This window comes from Protopterus annectens, chromosome 4.part1 (genome assembly GCF_019279795.1).
Source record: "Protopterus annectens isolate FY-2018-M chromosome 4.part1, PAN1.0, whole genome shotgun sequence".
Classification (NCBI taxonomy): Eukaryota; Metazoa; Chordata; order Ceratodontiformes; family Protopteridae; genus Protopterus; species Protopterus annectens.
Window position 1 is genome coordinate 377,920,839 of NC_056734.1, and position 22,006 is coordinate 377,942,844.

At 37.4% G+C, this 22,006-nt stretch overlaps 1 protein-coding gene across 1 annotated transcript in view; it reads right to left on the bottom strand.

Moving 5' to 3' along the window:
* Positions 1-521: 521 nt before the first annotated feature.
* The window catches only part of LOC122801210 (5-hydroxytryptamine receptor 3A-like), a 226,809-nt gene continuing 205,324 nt past the window's right edge, over positions 522-22,006 (bottom strand). The window contains exons 6-7 of the mRNA XM_044070764.1: positions 9,757-9,917; positions 522-803 (exon numbers count right to left, since the gene is read on the bottom strand). Coding sequence (XP_043926699.1) covers positions 522-803; positions 9,757-9,917 — 443 coding nt within the window. The remainder of the gene's footprint in view (positions 804-9,756; positions 9,918-22,006) is intronic.

The following is a 22,006-nucleotide window of genomic DNA, read 5'->3' on the forward strand; positions in this document are numbered from 1 at the left end:
TATATATATATATATATATATATATACACACACACACACACACACACACACACACATATATGTGTCTATATATATATATATATATATATATATATATATATATATATATATATATACTTATAAAAAAGTATATACTTGGTAAACAAAAACAGTTATGTTTATTAAGTTCTCGCATATGGTAGATGATGGTACTGAAGTCACATTTGTTTATTTATTAATTTTGTTATTTTGAAAGTTTCAGTACTATGAATTTGCAATAGAGTCAAAACAGTGAATAGTAAAATTATATATTATTTCATAAAACATTTCCATGTTCTAATTCTACAGTTCTGAACATGGTTTGCATTTGAAGCTCATAAACTAATTACAATGTCATTGAATAGATTTTGTTCCTCATTTTACTGTACATTATAGAAGATCATTGGAGACAGACTACTGTTTTAGATAAAATATACTGACTTTATCACAATGCTTATAAGATGGTATATAGATGAAACCACTTCTCTTCTCTCAGACTATATTTATGGAATTAAATTAATAAAGTTTCGTCTGGCTTCTGATATTTCATAAATCACAATCGAGCAAGCCTTACTTAGAACAGGGATCCCAGTGGCTGTAGAAGGGAGCAGGTCATTCACAATCAGCAGGAAGACCACATACCCGAGCAGGATGGTCATTTCGAAGGCTGCCCTGTCTGTGCAATGGGGTGGCATGTAGAAGCTCAGCACATCTACTAACATTAGAAGACTAGTTGGCACTACCAGGCTCACAACGTACTGAATGGGTCTTCTTCTGATTACCACCTGCATAAACAAGGGAGGAAAAGCAAAACTTCACAGACAATACATTCAGGTATTTCTTTTCAGTAAAGGTGTTTCTTATTTTTTAACAACAGATACATCCCAGAGATATTATCTCACTGAAGTTCTAACTAAGAAAATAAGTGATATGAGTAGAGTTCCAAGTCTGCTTATCTTTCATCTTCAGGTTGTCAGGCTTTCTTTTCTGCTTTCAGTTTATATTTCCTTCATAAAGGCCTATTCGTACTGTGGAACAGTACACCATGAATTGGCAGCATTTTTACATTCTAGCTGCTTTCTCAAAAAGGCCTTGCTTTAGTTTTTTCATTATGTTTATCAAATTATTGAACTGATGCCATCTGTTGTGTCCAGTGAATACTACAGCTGTAGTCCACAACACAGGTGTAGCCCAGCACTGTGTACATCGTACAACAGATAATCGCTGTTATGCACTGACATTCTACTTTGTGAATAAGACAGATAATGGAATAAGAAAAATGTATATACTCAATATGACATGGTTATTAATTTGATCTTACAACTAGAACATTTGCCCTTTTGGGGTAAACTGCATATGAACAGAATCATTAATTATGTTTTTAGACAAATTTGGTTCACTTAAACATTTAACAAATTGAACTCTTAAGTGAAAAATAAAACAGTGTTTTGTAGAATGGCATGCTGTCTGTGTAAGAGTTACATGAATGCTATAGTTGTTTGCAGTTGCCACTTGATAATGAACCAACATCTTTGTTCTTTTTCAGGCTTCATTTGAAAATTGTTTATCTGCCAATCCATCTCTACTTAAAAAAAAATCCATCCTTACTTTATCATTCCTTTAACATAGAGTTAATCACCCAGCTTTTAGAACTATTTCTAGTCTTACATCATAACATCCCCATAGACCCCCATTTATTTTTAATCAGTATTTCATATGTGTTTGTCACTGGATTTGTTTCAATTTTCCTGATCTGTATAATCTGTAATTTGAAGTCCTCAGTTGTCAGTTTGTGTTTTGTTTTCCATTTCATTGTCAACAGTTTCTTAGCTAGGATCATTGTTAGCCCTAATTGTTCCTCAATATAGATTTGCAGCTTTATTGATGGTGTCCATTTTTAAAATGAGAAGTTTCCTTGTAAGATTATAGTCTTTCCCCCAAATTTCTATAATAATGCTTGCAACCCCTGCTTAAAGTTACTCAGTCTATTAAATGCAAAAAAAAAAAAAAAAACACAGAGCTATGTTCCCTCAAGCTCTTTATCATATCCCTAACACATGTCATTCCTCACTGAAAATATCTGTTTTAGATAACTTTTGTCTATAAAAATAATAATGCAAACATCTCCAAGCAAAGATTCAACATTTTCTAGGTTTCATTGCTAACCTTGGGATTCATACATAGTTTAGTTCATTGCTGATCTGTAATGCATTTACAGAGTCAATTTTGCCATCTTTGTTTAATTTGTAGTCTGTCCCCCTTGTCTGTTTTGTAAGCCCTATTTATTAACCCCCTTTTAGTAGCTGCTTCAGTTCTTGCTTCTGTCAAAAAACTGTATGCTTTGGCATTTCTTTCTCAACTGACCTCAGTCTCTCTGTTTCTTTCTTCTGTTTCTACTAGACCTCTGTGTATTAAAAAATCACAGCTCTGAAGTTTAGAAATTCTCTTTGCTTGGTCCCATCCAATCCAACTATCACCATTTATTAGTTATCCCAGAATCTGGGCTCAGCTTTTCTTTCCCTCAGTCCCTCGTTGCCCTACAAAAAGAGTCTTTATCTTTGTTCACTTTTTTCATTAAATGTAGCTTGTCTTGGAATAAATGTGAAATATATTTGGTGAATTTACTACTAAAACATGGTTTGGCTACAAAATGTAATTTTTAATTAGAACACATGGTGACTTCCCTTCCAAAGATGTTAATATTGATTAAATTACAATCTACACAATCTTGTTGTGTTACCTATCCATTTACCATCCTCACCTTTTATATGTATGCATGTATGTATGTATATATGTGTGTGTGTACATTGCACCTACAAATAGGGATTTGTTGTGTCCACTGTACAGCCTGTGGTAATGCATGAAGTTACCACTCAGGTTACTGGTAGCAGCTCATATGCCATTTTCAGATTTACAAGTTAAATCATCACCTGTGTGGAAAACTTCCCTATTGCACTATCTGTTGTAGTCATTAGGTAGCTAATGTAGTAACAAAACCACTATATTTATTAGTCACTATTGTTACAGGAGCTTTATTATTGCAGTAAGAAACATAATAACTAGAAAGTCTACAAAAACTTTTCAAAACTGTTTATCAAAGAAGGTATATTAAAACAAAACAAATCTTAGAATATTCAGCAGGATAAATTGAAATATGAGAGCAAAGTGGCATTTTTTACCATTGATAATAACAAAACCTTTGTTAAACATGTTTGAGAAATGTAAGGAACAATGTACATTTTTTTTGTCTAAACAGTAAGAAGAATATTTCCAACCTCAAACAAACAGTGGAAATTTTGAGTGACCATTGTTTCAGAAAGTGTTGTTTTGGGATTGTATCAGATTTCAGTAATACACTATGCAGAGCTGATTACTGTCCTATCATAACTGAAAGTTATGTGGCTAAAGTATTGGACATTGTTACAATTAATTCATCTGCTGAATTAGATAGTCTAAATAGCTTTCTTATTACAAAGGCACACAAACATATTTTCTATGCCTTCTATGCCTTGCGTATTTGTTCCAAAGGGGTCTGTCTTCAGAATTCATTCCAAAATCTTGGAGGGACATAATTTTGGTCCGTATTCCTAAGGGTGGAGGGGGAGAGTAAAACTAATGCAGGTTATAGTTTTAGGAGTAACTCCTATAATTGTGAAATGCTTTGAAAGAGCTTAAACTTGGCTTCCTCACTTTGGGTCAAGTAATAGTTCATGGCATGTAAGCATCAAGTAGCTCCTATGTTACACAAGAATACCAAATGGTATAAGATTCACCACAGAAGGGACACAACCAGATTTGTTGTCCATGTCAACTGGGTGGGTCAGAGTTTTGGCTAAACAGACCTGGAATACAATTAGCACAGTAGTAATATGGAAGAATTCACAGCACACTGTTTCCTCACAGAGCAGGTCATGGCAATAAGATGAAGATAAAGGACAGCTACTATTCTATCAGCTCAAAGAGCAGAGAACAACAAACAAGGAACATGATGCAATACTGAGGAGTGTATGGAGGTGAGTAACACATGTGGAGGTGAGGAATTCATAAGATAAATGTCATCTTACTTTCATTTGTAGAGTACACGTTGCAACCCTACTTATCTAGTGCAGCACTGTGCAAATACAGGCAATTTACAGCAAGAAAAAAAATTGCAGAAAAAGCTCAAAAGAGCACACTGGCCAATAGGGACAATTCATTTTTTTATTCATATTTGTTTACTAGGATAATCCAGCAGTGCTCTTTCCTACAGAGCAGGATCAGGGAGAAAACCTTCATTTTGCAGACATCATGGACATCATTTGCATTGCTCCATCGTTTACAATCAGTTTCATTCATGAGTAACAGTTCCATTATGCAGACATCCTTGTCATCTATTACATCATTTACAGTTTTGATTAAAAATAATGGATGGGTTATATATGAATACATTTTTTTTAATACAGGGAGGTATATGCAGTGGAGTCTCATCAGTATGTATAGATCGTCAGGTTTTATGGACAAATATTTGTTACTATAAAGATGTGTTCAAAATCTAGGACATAGAAAGGTAATATGAAGAGTTAGAACAGCCCAAAGAAAGGAAGGAGAGGAGGAGGCCATACCTCTCAACTGTACAGATTTTCATCTATGAAAGTCTCTAAAAAGCAGAGAAATTTAAAAATCAAGAAAAGATACAAATGAAAATGTTTATGGAAGAATTATATATGCCAAGATTAGAGGTAGATGAGACTCAATTACTAATGGTTAGGATAGGAGGAAATGAGATAAAAATTGAGATGTATAACCAATCTACAGGAAATTCCCCAGGAACAAATGGTATTCCTGTGGAAGTTTGGAAGCTAAGAGGAAAAACTGATAAATATCTGGAAGGTTTTGTTTAATAGTATTTTAAGAGGAGTAGAAGTACTAACATCCTGGAAGAAAGCAGTGGTAGCTGCAATACTTAAAGAGGGTAAAGATCCATCACATCCAACTTCATATATGCCCATTTCAATACTAAACCATGATTATAAAGTGTTCATGTCTATAATGGCTAAAAGAATGGCAAAAGTAATCCCAAAAGTGATAGATATGGATCAACATGGTTTTGTGGAGGGGAGGCAAACATTTGACACCATTAACAGAACAATGATGATCCAGAGGGAAGCAGAATTTAAGAAAATACCATTGTTGTTGGTGTGTCTTGATGCAGAGAAAGCATTTCACAGAGTAAGTTGGGACTTTATGAGCAGGGCAATGGAAGCATTTGCATTTCCTGAAAAAATTATAAGGTTGAATAGGAGGATATATGAAGGATCGGAGGCAAAAATTAAAGTGGGTGGGGTCCTCTCTAATAATTTTTGCTTGAGTAGTGGAACTGTGCAGGGGTGTCCTGTTTCCCTTTATTATTTGAGTTATATTTAGAACTACTGGCAAAGAAAATAAAGGAATCAGAAATTCAAGGGTATAATTGGTATGGTAATCAAGAAAAGCTGGCTTTATTTCAGATGATATTTTATCCTTGAAAAAGCCAGAAAGAGACATTACAGTCTTGTGGAATATTTTAAGACAGTTTCAGATCTTTTCAGGATACAACATTAATGAAGCTAAAACAAAAGCAATAACGGCAAATTATGTACCCATACAAGAATTGGTTCAGCATTATCCATATTTATGGGGACATGATAAAATGAAGTATTTAGGAGTATGGATTAAAAATTATTCTAATGTGGCAGCTAAGGATATGTGGGAAGAGATGAAACAAGATAATACAAAAATTGAGAAACTGGAAGCTTTGTTATATGGGTATGGATAATAAGATACAAGCAGTTAAAATATTTTTATACACAGGTCAGGTATACTTTTATCAGCCAGAGGAGAAGTTGTGGATAGCAATTAATAAAGAGCTGAAGGACTTTATCTGGGAGGGGAAGATGGCAAAAGTCAAGTGGGATAACCTGATTCTTCCTGTAGAACAGAGTGGACTGGGTTTACCCAATTTGAAGTAGTAGATCAGAGCTACACAGTTAAGACTCCTATACATAGCAAAAGCAGAAAACTATATTTCAAAGTGGAAAGGGATGATGATGAAACAGGGGAAAACTCAAGAAACAAGGAGAGACTGAGATTTTGGATGCAGGCCTTTAAGGAGAATAACAATAATCATACAAACTATTATATTCATAAAGTAACAGAAAGTATTCTAAGAACTAAGCCAACACTGATTGGAGAAAGGAGATTCTGCCAATAGGGATTATTGCAATTAGGGATATAGACAATGCGCAAGAGGGGGCTGGAATTTATTGGAGAAAAATGGCAAAGGATCCAAGGTATTGGGAGCAAATAACTATAGAGGGAAAGATGATAGAATGGGAAGATACCAAAAATTATTGGGACTGCATGTTAGAGACTGCCTTCCCTATCAGGCAATGAGAATGAAATAGGTGGTCCTAAATGAAAGACCAGCACTGGTAGAGGTTTTAGTAGAATCTAGAACAGAAGCTGCCATTAAAAAAGGAGTAATTAGTAGAGCATATAAAATACTGCATGATAACTATAAGAATCAATCAGAGGAGGTTAAGAAAAGATTGGGTAGAGAGATTGGATAAGCAATTCACAAAGAAACAATGGGAGGATATATTTATGTTTCCCAAATATGCAACACAATCTAGAAGATTTAGGATTTTTACCTGGAAATGTTTGCATAGATATTTTTATACCACAAGTAGACTCTAGAGAATTTTTCTTCAAGCAGACAGCAAATGCTGTAGGTGTGATGGGGAGGAAGGAGGTAGTTGGGGATATATTTTCTGGGGGTGTGGTGAGTTGGCAGACTTCAAGGATTCCCTGCAGGATGCACTGTCAGGGATGCTGCGTGGGCAAATTGGTCTCATGAGGGAGATGATTTTTCTGAGCTATGATACAGAATTGGGATTGCCTAGACATGGTAAGGCCTTGCTGTGTCTAATAATGGTGGCTGTCAAAAAAGCAGTTACTAGAAAATGGAAATCAAAATCTAAACCAACTATACTAGAAGTAGTGAATATAGTAACAGAAATAAAACAACTGGAACTGAGAGCTTTGGAAAAAGGAAGGAGCAAACTACATAGGAAAAATGGGAATTGTGGGAACAATACATACAAGGTTTATAGCTTGGTACTAGGCTATCAGCCCTAGGGCCTATACAAGCCTAGCCATAAAAATTCCCTGGCTATTTCTTCCCACAATATTTACTTCCCTGGACCCCTGAAAACAAAGGTTGTACACCCTGTACTAGAATCCAGGACCATCTGTACTCCAGCCCTTAGCTTAACACCTGCTGCCACAGGACTACACAAGGGAAGAATGAGATTTAAAAGGTGGCAGGACTTAAATGAGCTATGTAATATTTGACTGAAAAAGATTGGGTAGATTATAAGTGATGTATAATGTTTGCAACTGGGATTGTGTTGGTGTGGGTTGTTTTCATCTGTAGGATTGTCTATGCAGTAAGTGATGGTTTAATAAAGATGTTTCTTCTCTAAAAAAGCAGGAATTGAATAATTTATACAGTGTTGCTTAGGTCATATGATATATAGCAATATATGTGAAGTAAAATATTTGTTACGCTAATTATAGTGTGGTTACTTGTAAATTTGCTTATGTCACAAGTGATGATTCAATAAAGGTGTTTGGAAAGAAACAAATGTACAGATTTTTACCTCATATTTTTGATCTACTCCTCATAAAAATTGTGTTTTTTTTGACAAATCGGTGGTACGATCTAAGGATTAAAGTGATTAAATAACAACTGCATTTGAGTTTCAGACTTCATCTCCTTTGGAAAATACATGTTAACACAAATCCTGTTATTCTAGTAACTGTCTAAGTTTGTAAGAGCAATATTTAAAATGTGTCCCTATTTTTGGGCCTTTGTTCCCCCATTATGTCAGGCTTTGTCCAGATTTCTTACACTAAGAGGTTGAGCGGTATGGAGGAGGCACAAGGAAGATAAAGGAGGTGAGATGATAGAGGATGGTATAGTTGTGATAACAGTACATTACGATTTGAGCAACAGAGAGTACAGCTTCAAATAACATTATTAGTACATGTTTAACCAGAAGTGGTACAGGTGTAGAGCAATTTATCTGTCAGGTATTGGCATTTAGTCTTTCAGATTACAGACTATTCGTAAGTGAAGTGGGATGGTATTCCAGCTATTAGCAATGAAGACTGAGTATAGGGAGAATCATGGACTGTTGTTGGGTTTAGTTATGGAGAGTAATGATTTATCACTGGAGCAAAGTGGTCTCTTAGTAGTATAAGGTTGAATGATGGGATGGAGTGAAGAGGTAGGAATTTTCCAGGGTTGTGCAGTAGTTTGAAGGATGTAATTAACTGTGAGTGCAGTAGAGAATTGTTTAATTATAGCCAGTTTGGTTGTTTTAGAAAGAGGTAGTGATGTGATGTATATTGTTGGCTGTGAATTTGGCTACTTTGTTGTAGCATTGTTCTAGTTTGGCTGATAGAGAGGGGTTGAGATTGGTTAGGATATGAGAGGCATATAATAGTGTGGGAGTAGAAAAGAAGTGGGTCTGTTTTGTCTTGCAGAATCAGTAAGGTAGTGTTTTACTCTATAAATGCAGCTTAGTGTTGGTGTGTCTTCTTTATGGCTTGCTGAAGGTGGAGATCAAATTTCAGGTGGTCGTCTGTAATCACACATAGTAGTTTGGTGTGGAATAACAGTTCTATATTGATCTTGTTGGATGATGGTATATTAAAGGTAGGCTTGGGAGGTTCTAAAGTAATCAGAGGCGTAGAAACAGCCTTGTTTCATCTCCTCTCACTAGAATAAAAACAGAACCAAAAAAAGTTCTCAGCAAGATTACCTAGAAACACACCAACAATGGACTTCCCTGTAAATAGGAACTGAGAACCCTCCTCTTTCTTTTTGTAATATTTTTTCTTTCAGATGTGCTTCTTTTGACCACGTGCTACGGTAACAGTATTATTTTTGTTAATACTGCATTTCAGACTAATCAAAAGGGAAGAAGTAAAAGGGAAGAAGTACTTAGCAGTTTCTGTCCTGCCTGAGTCTCCTCAAAGATTTACATATTAATCTCCTTCGGTCTGCAGAAATAACCAAGGGAACTGTAAATGGTGAAACAGTAATGGACCAGTCATGAGTAAAACTGATAAAGGAATTTATTTTCTTATTGCTGACTGGGTTGGTACTAGCAGGCATACACCTGTTTTCAGGAGATGCTTGAGAGGGGTTGAGATGGTATACTGGGAAAATGCATCTTCTCTTCCAAAAATTGCAGTGGAATCTTTTATATCCAACTAATCTCCCATGACTATGGGCTATGAGTTTAATACTGCAACATCAATCCAGGCACATGGTGTGAAGATATAACCCATATCCTACTGAACTTCCCAGCAGCAAGGATGATTTTGCTATCTACTGAGCTGCTGACATTGCTAAGCATAACAATATGTATTACAGGAGTCAGGGTCTTTTGCTTTATAGATATAGACCCAGAGATTATCAGTTTTGCTACTAGATAGATTAACACTACTCTGTTTTGTGATAAACTCAGAAACTAAGCCATGATAAAGCATTCCAAGATGGAGAAGAAAGATAGAAAAGTACCATGAGTAGGTATTACCTAAGAATTTTTCCAGATGTAAGCTTAGTTGCCTGATTCTGTAACGTTCTTGCACAGTTAACAGACACACACATACACACACACGCACACACACATACTTAAATAGTATTACCCAAAATTTGAGGTTGTCCCAGTTGCCTGCTCTCAGTTTCTTGAGTTTTATGTAACTTATTATGTCGATCAGTTCCCACTCTCCTTTGTTGTTAAAGTTCTCTTTTGATGTTACGAGTATTTCTTCCACTGATTTTGCCAGCTGAATTCTCATATCACTTACTGCAACAGAAACAAATAGTGCACAGTGAGCAACATTGTTAATTACATTCCAGATGTGTTCTTTACTCCTACAGTAGGAAACCTATAAACTTTTTGGGGTACTTTCTTGACCCATTGCATGCTGACCATCAAATCATCCTCAATGGGACTCCACCCATTTGTTCCTCCATACTAAGTAATTACCCTAGTACAGTGCAGGGGTGACAGCTGTCCAAACAGCCATTGTACAGAGAGTCCTGGCAAAGAAAGTGTTTTTTTTATGGCCTAACCCCCACCCCCTAGGTGGGGAGGTGAACTACCCATATCACAGTGGGGACCCACAGTGCCGTCCTCCTGTGAGTGCATGCTCCTGTGCAGGTTCTAATGTAAGCTACCACCAGGAAGTGCTTTATTGAGTTGAAAACATGGCCACCTCAGGATATGCACTGCAATATCACCCTCTCCTCAAAGGGATTCTGACTGTATGTGTCCTGCTGTGTCCCACACTTCCCTTCAAGGTGGCTTCATTCTCGCTGCAGTACCACTTCCTTCAAGTGCTCAAGTTGTTAATCAAACTTGGAACTCATGGGTTATAGTCAGGGATTTATCTTTATATGTCACCAGAGCTGGCTTCACCATACTTTCTCCACATAAAAATGTTTTCAGTCCCCCTGTGAACTATATAAAAAAATCTTGGATTACAAACTTTCCATCACCGTCTTGTCGTTTGCAGTACTGATGTCCTCAAGTGATACTTATAATCATACTATGAGGATGATTAAAAAGAAACTAAATAGGAAAATGGCAACAAGACAAATACCAGAATATTCTACTACATATCTAAAAGACTTTTAATGAGAGTTTAATTACAGATGAGTTCTCACCAGTTATCTGTAAAATAAACTTGCTAAACCAAGTATCAACTGCAGTTAACTCTGTTCAAAAAGCTATACTGTTATGTAATATAATTTCTTTCAAGTGTGGAGGCATAGTTTTTGTATTTAAAATGCTGAATCGAGCTTGTGAAAGTGAGATGGTTGTATCTGATAGTCAAGTATTAAATGTTAACAATTATAAGAATAGCTAGGTTTGCCAGCTCCCTGACAAGGCACCAACTCAGAAAAGTGTGAGCCCAAATGAGATAAACCTTGGGAATTTGATAGGCATTCTGTAAAAGAAAAACAGAAAAAAAGTGTAGGGGGCAAGCTCAGTTGAATCCTACACTTTTTTTATGTATATAAATAGCTTTGAGGTTGCACCATCATGGGGAATCCCTAGTAAACTGGCAAGGCAAGAGAAGAAAAGCTTGTGAGTGCCATATTAGTGATTGACCATTTCACATCCAAGTGTGGCTCCCAGGTTTTTGCCTTTACATTAAATTTTCAGATCAGAAGTCTGCATTGTGGATATGGCTTAACTACCTGTAGATGCTGAATGCAAAGGAACAGAAGATATTGATCCAGACAGAAGAGTTACATGTTGTATAGCAGCAGACAGACAGACAAACAGCAGCAAAAGAGGTATAAATGGAGTCAAAACCTTTAGTTATATTATGAACAAGTAAAGAATATGTATGCTACTGGAAAGTTTAAAGACAAAAAAATAGTATGTTGGTAGTGACAGAAGAGAGAAGCATTAATAGTTAAATATTTTTTCTGGTGCCCATTAATAGCATTTGAAGTTTAAACTTTAAATATGAGCAGTAAAGTTTGCATAAATCTTCTACTTAACTTAAATATTATTATGTAGACAACATCCTACAAAAAATGTGTTTGAAATTATCAGGTGGAGTATGGCATCAAAGCTAACATCATACTTTTAAATCTTTTTGTTGTAATGGAAGGCAGCAAGGACAGAGGTGGTCACTGTGAGTTTGGGGCTAGTAGGATGCCCCTATAAGCAGAACTAGAAGCCTGAGGTTACCAGTTTAGGGAAAAAATTGAGGGTACTTAACTCATTCCCTCCAGTACAGCTCTTTTTGAGTGTGTACCTTTAACTCCCAGTGGGTATGGCTTGAACCTTTTCAAAAAATGAAGTTATCACCTTACACTTCTAATACTCATTGACAGAAGTTAACTATGAATACAGTTATTTGCCATCATGTATCCTTCAAGTTAAAATATTCTGATACCTTGTATGTAGCATGGTTTTAGAATTATTAATGCAAATATGAACAAGTAATGTTTGATGCCTAGAGGAGCAGTAGGAGGTAACTGCAGAAATGCCTGGAGGCGCACTCGGTTTTAATGAATTAAATTGAAGTCTGTTGAATTAAGTGACACCTGTTACTTTAAAAGTGTAGTTAGAGTTCTGTGTATTCACTGAACTACCATCACTAATTCTTTGCCAGCAAGGACATTCTTCCCCTACTAAGAACCATATAAGATTAACTTACCTAAAAGACAAAATCATCCATCTTGTCTTTGGTGTATGTGTCACTGGTCCTTCATCCTCAGGTAGCCAGCCTGTAATGAGACACTGGACACATCTCAATTTGGATTTGTCAGGGGCAGGTCATTTTTATTCATCCTTCATCAAAACAATGGATGAAGGCAAAATGGTACACACCACATACTTTGACATGGGCAAAGCTTTTGACACAATTTCCCTTTCAGGCATAGTAGAAAAGTTAACTAAACTGGGAATAAACCCCTATGTCACCCACTGGATTGCTAACTGGCTCACAGATGGGACCCAGGAAATCAAAATAGGGGAAAGGGGAAGCTACCCCTGTAAAGAGAACAGTCACCAGTGGAGTCCCCAGGGTTCTGTGCTGCAGATGTCTGCAAGCTAGGATCAGTCACTGAATCCCCAAATGACAGCCATCCCGCAGGAATGCTTTTCCCAAATATATAACTGGTGCAAAAATTATGGCCTGAAACTACATGCCATGCCAAAAAATGCATTATTGTATCCTTTGGGAAGTTATCTTTCCCAGGGAACTACCACATTAACAACATACCTCTAAGAGTTGACCCAGTTGTTTGGGATTTGGGAATGTATGTGGGCAGTGACCTAGACATGTTGGCTCACATGCTGATCTGATAAACTGTGAACAACGATCTTTAGTGTCTCATTTGCCTTGCTTCTTATATCAGCTTGAAATTTCTGGAAGTAAGTTGTCTTTGTGTTTTAGCTGAGCCAGTATTGTTAAAATAAGAGGCCATAGCATTTACAATCCACATTGGTGGGATCTTCGCTGTGTTGTAAAAACTCCTGGATCCATTTTTTCTGGTCTGTACAGATTTGTTTTACAGATTGATTGCTATCCTGGTCTTTGTTTAATTAAGTCTACATATGACTAGTACAAAACATTTTCCTGGCCATTTTGGCTCATATGCTAACCTGATATGTTGGGAATGACAAGAGATAGAGTCTGATTTGTCTTGCTTCTTTACATCAGCTTGAATTTTTCCCCAAGCCTTCCACCCTTTTGCTGTTATTGTTTTAAAAGCCATTGTCTCAAGCTTTTGTACCTAATCTGACTACCAAAATCCCCTTCCTCTTGATTGCTATGGTCAGTTGTGTAAGCTGCTTAAGTACCTTTCCCACCCATTATTTTACACAGAGTCATCATATTGAGAGTCCACTCAGCAAATAAGTACTGCTCTTGAGTTAACCTCACTTACTACAAATTGTCATTTTCACAAAGCTCCAAACTGCTTAGCATCCTTGCTCTACCCTGAGGGGGTTCTGAATAAACCCTGTGCTATCTTTGGCAGATAAAATATTTATTTTACTATTTTGCACTTCATTTAACTTTTTTATCTGCTGATTTTTGCACTTAAATCTTTTTCAAGTACCCCTGATATTGTACTGTTTACTGATTGCTGAGAATTACACTTTTGAGAATCTTTAGTGGTGGTGTTACTATATAAGTTGCTACTTTGTAGTTTTGTTGATACTTAATTGTTGTATTCCTAAAATTTTGGCCATGCTAAAGGGATTCTACACAGTTTCCTTTGTTTTAACTGCCTGTATAAATTTGGTATGTTTGAGGCGCCCTTGGTTGATTCCCACTGAGCTCAACAATGCTTGGTGTGCTTGCCTGTGTCTCTGAAGTGATTTCCTTGCATCACATACCATCCAGGCACAAGCTGAGTACTAGTTTAGAAAAACACACTTTCAGAAGCTATTTTATTGTTTGACTACTGATTTGTTGTTTTGTTTGTGAATTTATCTGTATTTAAGGCTGAAATCATTGCATTTGCTCAAACTGTCTTGATGTTGGTTTGATTGACTTGAAATCACCTTTTCTAGCTAGTTTTTTTGAAGTTGTTTTGTAGCAGCATACACTCATAAGCAATCTTTTTGTGATGTTACATTAAGAGGACGGGGATATTCCATTTAGTGGTAGCAGGTGGTGGCCTGGTTTGTTTGAGTTAGAAAACACAGAACTTAAAGGTGACCCCCCCCCCCCCCACACACACACATTTTCAGCATGTCTTCTACTTCTCTATATTACTAATGTCTCTGTATCAAAAGTAAGTGATTATTATTATTTTCTAATGGCCTGAAAGAAGCTGCCATGGGTAACATGATTTTTGTTTTACAGTCAATGTTTTCAGCTCACTGAGATCATTTAAGAGGGACATAGATAAATCCCTATGACGGGAGGATCATTTACTGTGGTTTGTTTTCTTATCAGTTTACAACCGTGCTGTACTGCTTACTTTTGACTGTCAGCATCAATCTGCATTTTTAATTACTTTGCTTCTTTTGATTTTGATTAGTGGCCATCTCTGATATGCAAGCAATAATGCCCAACAGGGTGTGTGTTGCTGTGTGAATAACACCTGTCCAGGAGTGTTATGAGGTCTAACGCCACTGGTAGAGTCTAGTACCTAACCCTAGAGACCACCCTAGAAGACCTCTATAAAACCCAGTCCTCAAACCCTATTAGCCCACCCTAATAAAGGCCTGGACAACATGGATATGCAATTTCCAAATGTCTCCATAGCCAGCTTGGTAGATATGGACATCTTGAGACAATGTAGCAATTATCTTACGTTCACTGACAACCTTTTAATCCTTAAAGAAACCAAAACAGTATGCAGGAGATGTACACACACAATTTCCTTTGAGGTAAAAATCTTGCATACAAAAAGTTGTCAAGAACACACACACACACACACACACACACACACACACACACACACACACACACACACACACACACACACACACACACACAGACACTACATCCACCACACATAGTGTCCATGCACATAGACCATCTTATGTCGAGGCACTAAAAAGCAATCTTTGCAAACCTCAAAGGCCTGCTAAGCCTGCAAACAAGAATGCCCGTCCTCAGCAATCTCTAAAGTATACACCAAAAGCAGAACCAAACACCGCACATAAGCCTACACCCAATGAACCCCCCCAAAAAAAAACAAAGCCCTTAAACAAAGACAATTTACCTAGGACTCCTGCCATAGGGGACTCCGTTGTAAGACACACAGATGCTTGACAGGGCAAGGAGAAGATTACAGTCAATTGCTTATCTGGATTCAGGATCTGCCAATTTACCCATATACTCAAATCATTGCAACACAGGTACCAGTAAGATTGTATCATAGTCCTTTTGGGGTAAATATCCTGAGACATACCACTTTAGATTATATAAAGAGAGACATTATGAACCTCTCTAAATATGTGTCTCAGACTGGTGTGTGCCTTGTATTGAGCAACATTCTATTTTCATCAAGGAAGATGCCAGAGTATGAACAAAAATGATTGACTTTAACAATTGGCTTATTTTATGGCGTCAATCCAGGGAGATTCAATATCTGTCAGCCTGGGACGACATGGTCAACAGACCATATTCTTTGCCAAAGACGGCCTTCACCTGTCCCCCTGGGCTTCTGGATTTTGGCTAAAATTTTATTCACCCCTTAGAGCCTTTTTTAGGCAATTCCAACGTGTAAACCTACCAACATAGTTAATTAAACCTAAAGGTGTTACTGCTCAATGCTAGGAGTCTTAAAAAGAAACACCACACCCTAAAAGCTCTCTGCAGTCTGGAGAATCACTGAGTCATGGTTTAAGTCCCAAAAGTACTTTGGCAGTGCAAGGTTACAGTACCTTTCACAAATTTAGATCATCAGCCACATTGACAGGGATCAAAGATGGAGGTGACTTGTTCTACATTAGCAGCAAGTATACCTCAAGGTTGGTTAAACAAGATGATAACTTAGACTTTATCCACTTGCAGATCACCATAGATAGCGTCTCTTACCATATCCTAGCAAGCTATAGGTCACCATCTATATCTCCTGAGTCCCACAGCTCTTACCTAGACCTAGTGCAGACACTCTCCATCCAACCAAACACTCTTTTCATGGGAGACTTTAACTTCCCCTTTATAGACTTGGAAACATACACTGTCACAGACCAGGGAAACATACACTGCCACAGACCTGGGAAACATACATTATCACAGACTTGCGGGCACAATATTTTCCTGGACTTTATTAACACAAATGCCCTTGATCAGTTATTGCGCACTTCAACCCAAGGATCAAACATACTGGACCTTGTCTTCACAGATATGGGAGTGCGCTAGTTACCCCCTGTGTCATGTCCTCACTGGTGAGGTTAGATCACAAAGCTTCTCATTTGATATAAAATCAACTTTAAAAACCCAACAAAATCGGTTACAGTTAGAAACTATTCTAAAGCAAACTACATCTTATTAAGTGACAGTTTGTCAAAATTCAATGCCCTGCCCAACCCAGAATTCAAGACTATGTATACTTATTCAAAGAAACACTGTACAAACACTTAAATGGCTGTATAGAAGCTAATGTACCTACCAGATGTAAGCCCAAAACAACCCTCAAAAACAAACCACTCTGCTGGAATTCTATTCTTAATAGGGTATATAACAAAAGGAAAAAAAAAACTCATGGCCAAAGTCAGAAAGCGCAACTCTCATAATGACAGTAGCTCATTAATAAAATAAAACAAAACAGGAAATGAAGAGAACTAATTAAATCCAACAAAGCCAATTACAAGGTCAAGGCACTTTCTCAAGCTAAAGACAACCACGAGCCCTTATACAGCTATGTCCAAAACCTCAAAGGTAAAACACGTTATGTAGAACTGGTAATAAATGGTACCACCTTCACTGAGCAAGGTGACTTAGCAAATCTGCTGACCAACAACTCAGTTCAAACTTTACCCCCCACTCCCCCCTGACATCGATTGTGAAATCTCTACCAGCATACTCCCCCTCCCCCCACTATCAGCATGGGAGCAGGGAGCAGGTCATAGTGGTTCTCACCAAAGCTAAAAACACAGCTTCAGTGGGACCCAACAATATCCCAGGTTGCCTCTAAATAGTCTGAAACATGACCTATCAGGACCACTTGGGTTACTTTCCAACTACAGCCTCAAAACAAGCTACGTACCAAGCAAATGGAGGACGGCAACTATTATCCCCCTTTACAAGGGTGGACCATCAACTGACCCTGGAAACTACAGATCTATTAGTCTGACTAGTTTAGTATGCAGAGCCATAGAATGAATTATCATGAAAATGATCAGCAAAGACATTGGCAACCTACAGACACTGGACCCATCCCAGTTTGATGTTATCAAAAGAAGGTCATGCCAACTTATCCTGGTAGACTTCTTTAAGAAGGTATTCAAGGCAATAGATGAAAGGAAAGCAATGCATACTGCCTACACAGACCAGGCTATCCCATTCGATACAATACTCCACTCAGGCATTGTGGACAAACTCACCAAACTAGGCATAAATCCCTACACAACTCACTGGCTTGCCAGCTGGCTCACAGATAAGACCCAAGAAGTCAATATTGTTAAGATCACCTCTATCATGAGGTTGGTCATCAGTGGGCCCATTCCTGTTTGGCATCTACTTCTTAGAGGTCAGGTGTCTGCCTCTGGCTTACCAAGTTCACAGATGATTGCAAATTGGGAGCTATCATAAATTCTCCCCATGACACTAACTTCCTGCAAGAGGGTCTAACAGAGATAAATGACTGGTTCCAAAGCCATGGATTAAAACTCAATGCAAACAAGTGCATTATAATGCCTTTTGGGAAAACATCTGCCCAAGCAAATTACTCCATTGATAAGAGCTGACCCTGTAATTAGAGATCTGGGAAGAAATGTAGACAGTAATCTGGCCTTTGACCAACACGTAGTCAAGGTAGTAAGAAAATCATTTTATGTCTCCCAACTTATAAGTAAGAGCATGGCATGCAGGTCCAAGGAAGTTATAGTGCCACTCTACTTGTCCTTTATAAGACCCATCAGTGAGTACAATGCCACATCAGCATGTACCCGACTAGACATAGGCAACAGTTAGACTGCCCATAGAGGTTCCTCATTCCTCACCAAGAGAATCCAGAGTATTAACAAACACTGCCCTATACAGATTGCCTTAGAATCCCATTTGTATACTCAGTCCCCTGTAGGTTTTGATAGGTGATCCGTGCTTGGCATATAAAGCATCATTAAATCTAGCCCTGATGGAGCTTTTTCAAATCTGCAAAAAATGAGAGGCACCAGATAAATTAGATCCAGGGATTTGAACTGTGACATAAATCGAACTTGCTGGCATGAAAGATATGTGACTCAAAGGATTCCATGCTCTGGAATATGCTCATCATCCATGTGAAGCAGAGTCCATCCTTAATTCTATTCACACGTAACCTTGACCATTAGATGGGTAATCATAAATTCATCCCTGGGCTGCCCCCTATGTCTCTTATTGACAGAGCCTGACAGTAAACATTCCCTAGGTAATATCCCTCACATAACTTTTTTAGCAAATTCTTAACTAACATACCCCTCCTAACAAGCATACCCCTTCTAGCAAACATACCCCTAATTAAGACGCACATATTACCAGGGGATGCACCTGGGTTGGGTTGTGTGGCTAGACTTAGAAAGGCCCTGATGGTCATTATCCTAATATATACCTATGAACTTTTGACCAACATGCATGCATCCATTGTGGTAAGAAAGTCCTTCTATGTTGCACAACTTATAAACAAAGGGATTGCGTCTAGATTTAGGAATGTTATTGTCCCCCTTTACTCAGCCCTCATTAGACCACTCACTGAATATAATGCCCATTTGTCTTGTATCTGTGTAGACACATGCAAGAACTGGAATGCCCACAGAGATACCTTGCTAAAAGGATACAAGGTCTAAACAACATGTCCTACATGGACCAACCCAAATCCTCATCACTATACTCGGAATCCTACAGACTGCTAAGAGGTCACTGGTGTTTGAAATAGAAGGCATCCTCCAACCCTTTACTGATAGATTTATTGCACATCAGTAAGTAAAATGGCATTAGAAATACTCAGTCTAGGGATCTAAACTTCTTCTGAAACATCAACAGAATGGTTTTGAGGGACAGGTATATCTCGCAGAGGATACTGCTTCTATGGAACAGACTCTCCATCCACATAAAACAATGTTCATCCCTGTCATAATTTAAGCACAGCTTGGATATGGATGGGAAACAGAAAATGTACCTCAGGACTCCCCCCTGCACTGCTAATAGACAGAGGCAGCTCCTAAATGCTTTATTCCATGCATGGATCCCCTCAAATTATCTATGGTATGATCCATTTGATGAAAACGTGCAAGCTGCCAGCACTCAGTCTTCAGTGAAAAATCCACCATATCAATATCAAACTTCTTTATTAGCAATTTAGCAACGTCTAAACCAACCAGGGTTCAGAGATGAAGGAATCCAATACCACCATTTCACCAAAGAGCCAACATTATGGGACACCAAGAAATTCAGTCAAGCCCAAATTCCACTTATTATTTTTCTATGAAAGTTAGTTGATTTTAACAATGCTTCAGAAATTGCATTTTATTTTCTGAACTACAGATTAAATACCATATTAAGTTAAAAATCCACAGAATATACCAGGCAGATATGCAAAAGTTATGAAAGTTCCAAAGTGCATTGTAGTAATTGTTTTCAATGTATGTGACCATTCCCAAACTTTGCCATTGAAATATAGTAGCTAGAATCTGTGTTATGTTGAAATTTTGATATCCACTCTTGTTTTCTTCTAACAAATACAACAGTTGTCACCCTGCACATTTAAATCCTTATCTTGTTCATGTTATTGCATGTCATTGTGTTCCAAAATGCATATTTTTCTTTTTAAAATCATAATATTTCCAAATAAGTTAGACATGCTGCATAATTATGGTTCTTAATGTAGGCAGCGGACATGACATGGAAGGGTCTATGTTATATTAGCGAACGCACTGAACTGCGAACGCTATATAATTGACCCACAGTCCCTGAAAACCCAAAATGTCGAACCCACTAATCAGTGATTTTTTTTTCCCAGGGAAAAAAGTCACTGATCCATAAAAAAAAAATCCTTAAAAAAAAAATCCAAACACTTAAATATACCAACTCCGAGATCGCACCACAGTGGTGGAAATGGCAAAGTCCCGAAAACGGCCCAGTGAATTTTTTTCCCTAAGAAAAAAATCGATTTTCTGTGGTTTTGGAATTTTGCCATTTCGTGTAATGACATCGACGAAACAGCGTTTGCAATTTAATGTGTTTGCTAAAATAATAGGAACCCATCCTGAATAATCAGTGAATTAGTTTAAACCACTATGCTTGTCATAAAGAAATATGTCTGCAGTTTAATAAATAGAATTTTGTCAATGACTGAGGTATAAGGCACTGCACACACCAGTAAATTCTGTTGCACCAGAATAATTATACATATATGTCTTAAGGTGCATGCATTATGAAAATTTGAAAGTGCATTAAAGTCGGTCAGTGTGTGAAAAGTCTTATGCTGGAATTCATGAATGTGTAATACTCAGGGAACATTTAGTAGTGTAGTGCATAAAGATGTCCAAAATTCTAAAATAGGTTTCCTGAATATTAAAAACAAATCTACTCTTGTTGCTATTTGTTCAGCATGTAAACCATAGAGTAGTATGCAAATTTCTTTATCACTGATTATTAACAAAATTCAGGGACATAGCAGCATGGATAGCGCAGGGATGAGATGCACACCTAGATAAGGTAATGCAAACTGACCCCCACAACCTGTGTAGCTGCAGTTAACATCTGGACTGTTTGTATAGGCAGGACTATTGTGCCACAGATAATGTGGCACGCAGCTGCCAGCTACCTTTGCTATGCTAATTCATTGATTTAATGGCGTAATAAGATCTAACAGTTTTTTATGCAGGGTATCAGCCCTCTTTATTCTAGAAATATTTATGTAAGATGAATATTTTAAAATTTGTACATATTTATGCCTTGAATACATTAATGATTCAGCATAATATCTTTGATTCATAACATGCGATCATGAGAGTAGCCTGATAATCGGGTCTATGTTAAATCAGCAAATGCTTAAAATGGCGAACGCTGATTTATTTACCCTTTAAGAGTAAAAGCTGACAATCTCGAAGATATGTAAAAGCAATTTTTTTCCCAGGGAAAAAAATCTCTGGTCCGCAAAAAAAAAAAAAAAAAAAAAAAAAAAAGTTTAAGACCCAAAATAAAGTGGGAGGCTTCCCCTGTACCCCACTACCCTACTTAAATATACCAACTCAGAGATCACACCGCAGTAGAGGAAATGGCAAAGGCCCGAAAAAGGCCCAGCAATTTTTTCCCTGGGAATAAAATTGCTGTTCTGTGTCTTCGGGAGTGTCAGCTTTTGCTCTTAAAAGGTCGATAAATCAGCGTTAGATATTTTACGGGTTCACTGATTTAATATAGACCCTGATAATCTGTTATTTATGAACAGGTACTTGTACAGTAGAACATACTTTGCAGGGAAGGTAGGCCTAATATTCTCATAATAAAATGGAAATTTAATTTTATAAACCTAAAAACATATTATGTTACTGCTAAAAATTTGTATTTAATTCTTGAGTTAGTATAGGTGTGACAGTGATTCTTAATGCTGCTCTACCTTTCCTTCTTCAACCTTTCTTCTGCTCTTCTCAGACACCCTTTCTCACTGCTGTTTTTCATCATTTTACTATTCCTTTGTAATTTATGCCTCTAAATATGCATTCTGTCCTTGCCTGTCTGCCTTGTGATGATGACGACAATGTGG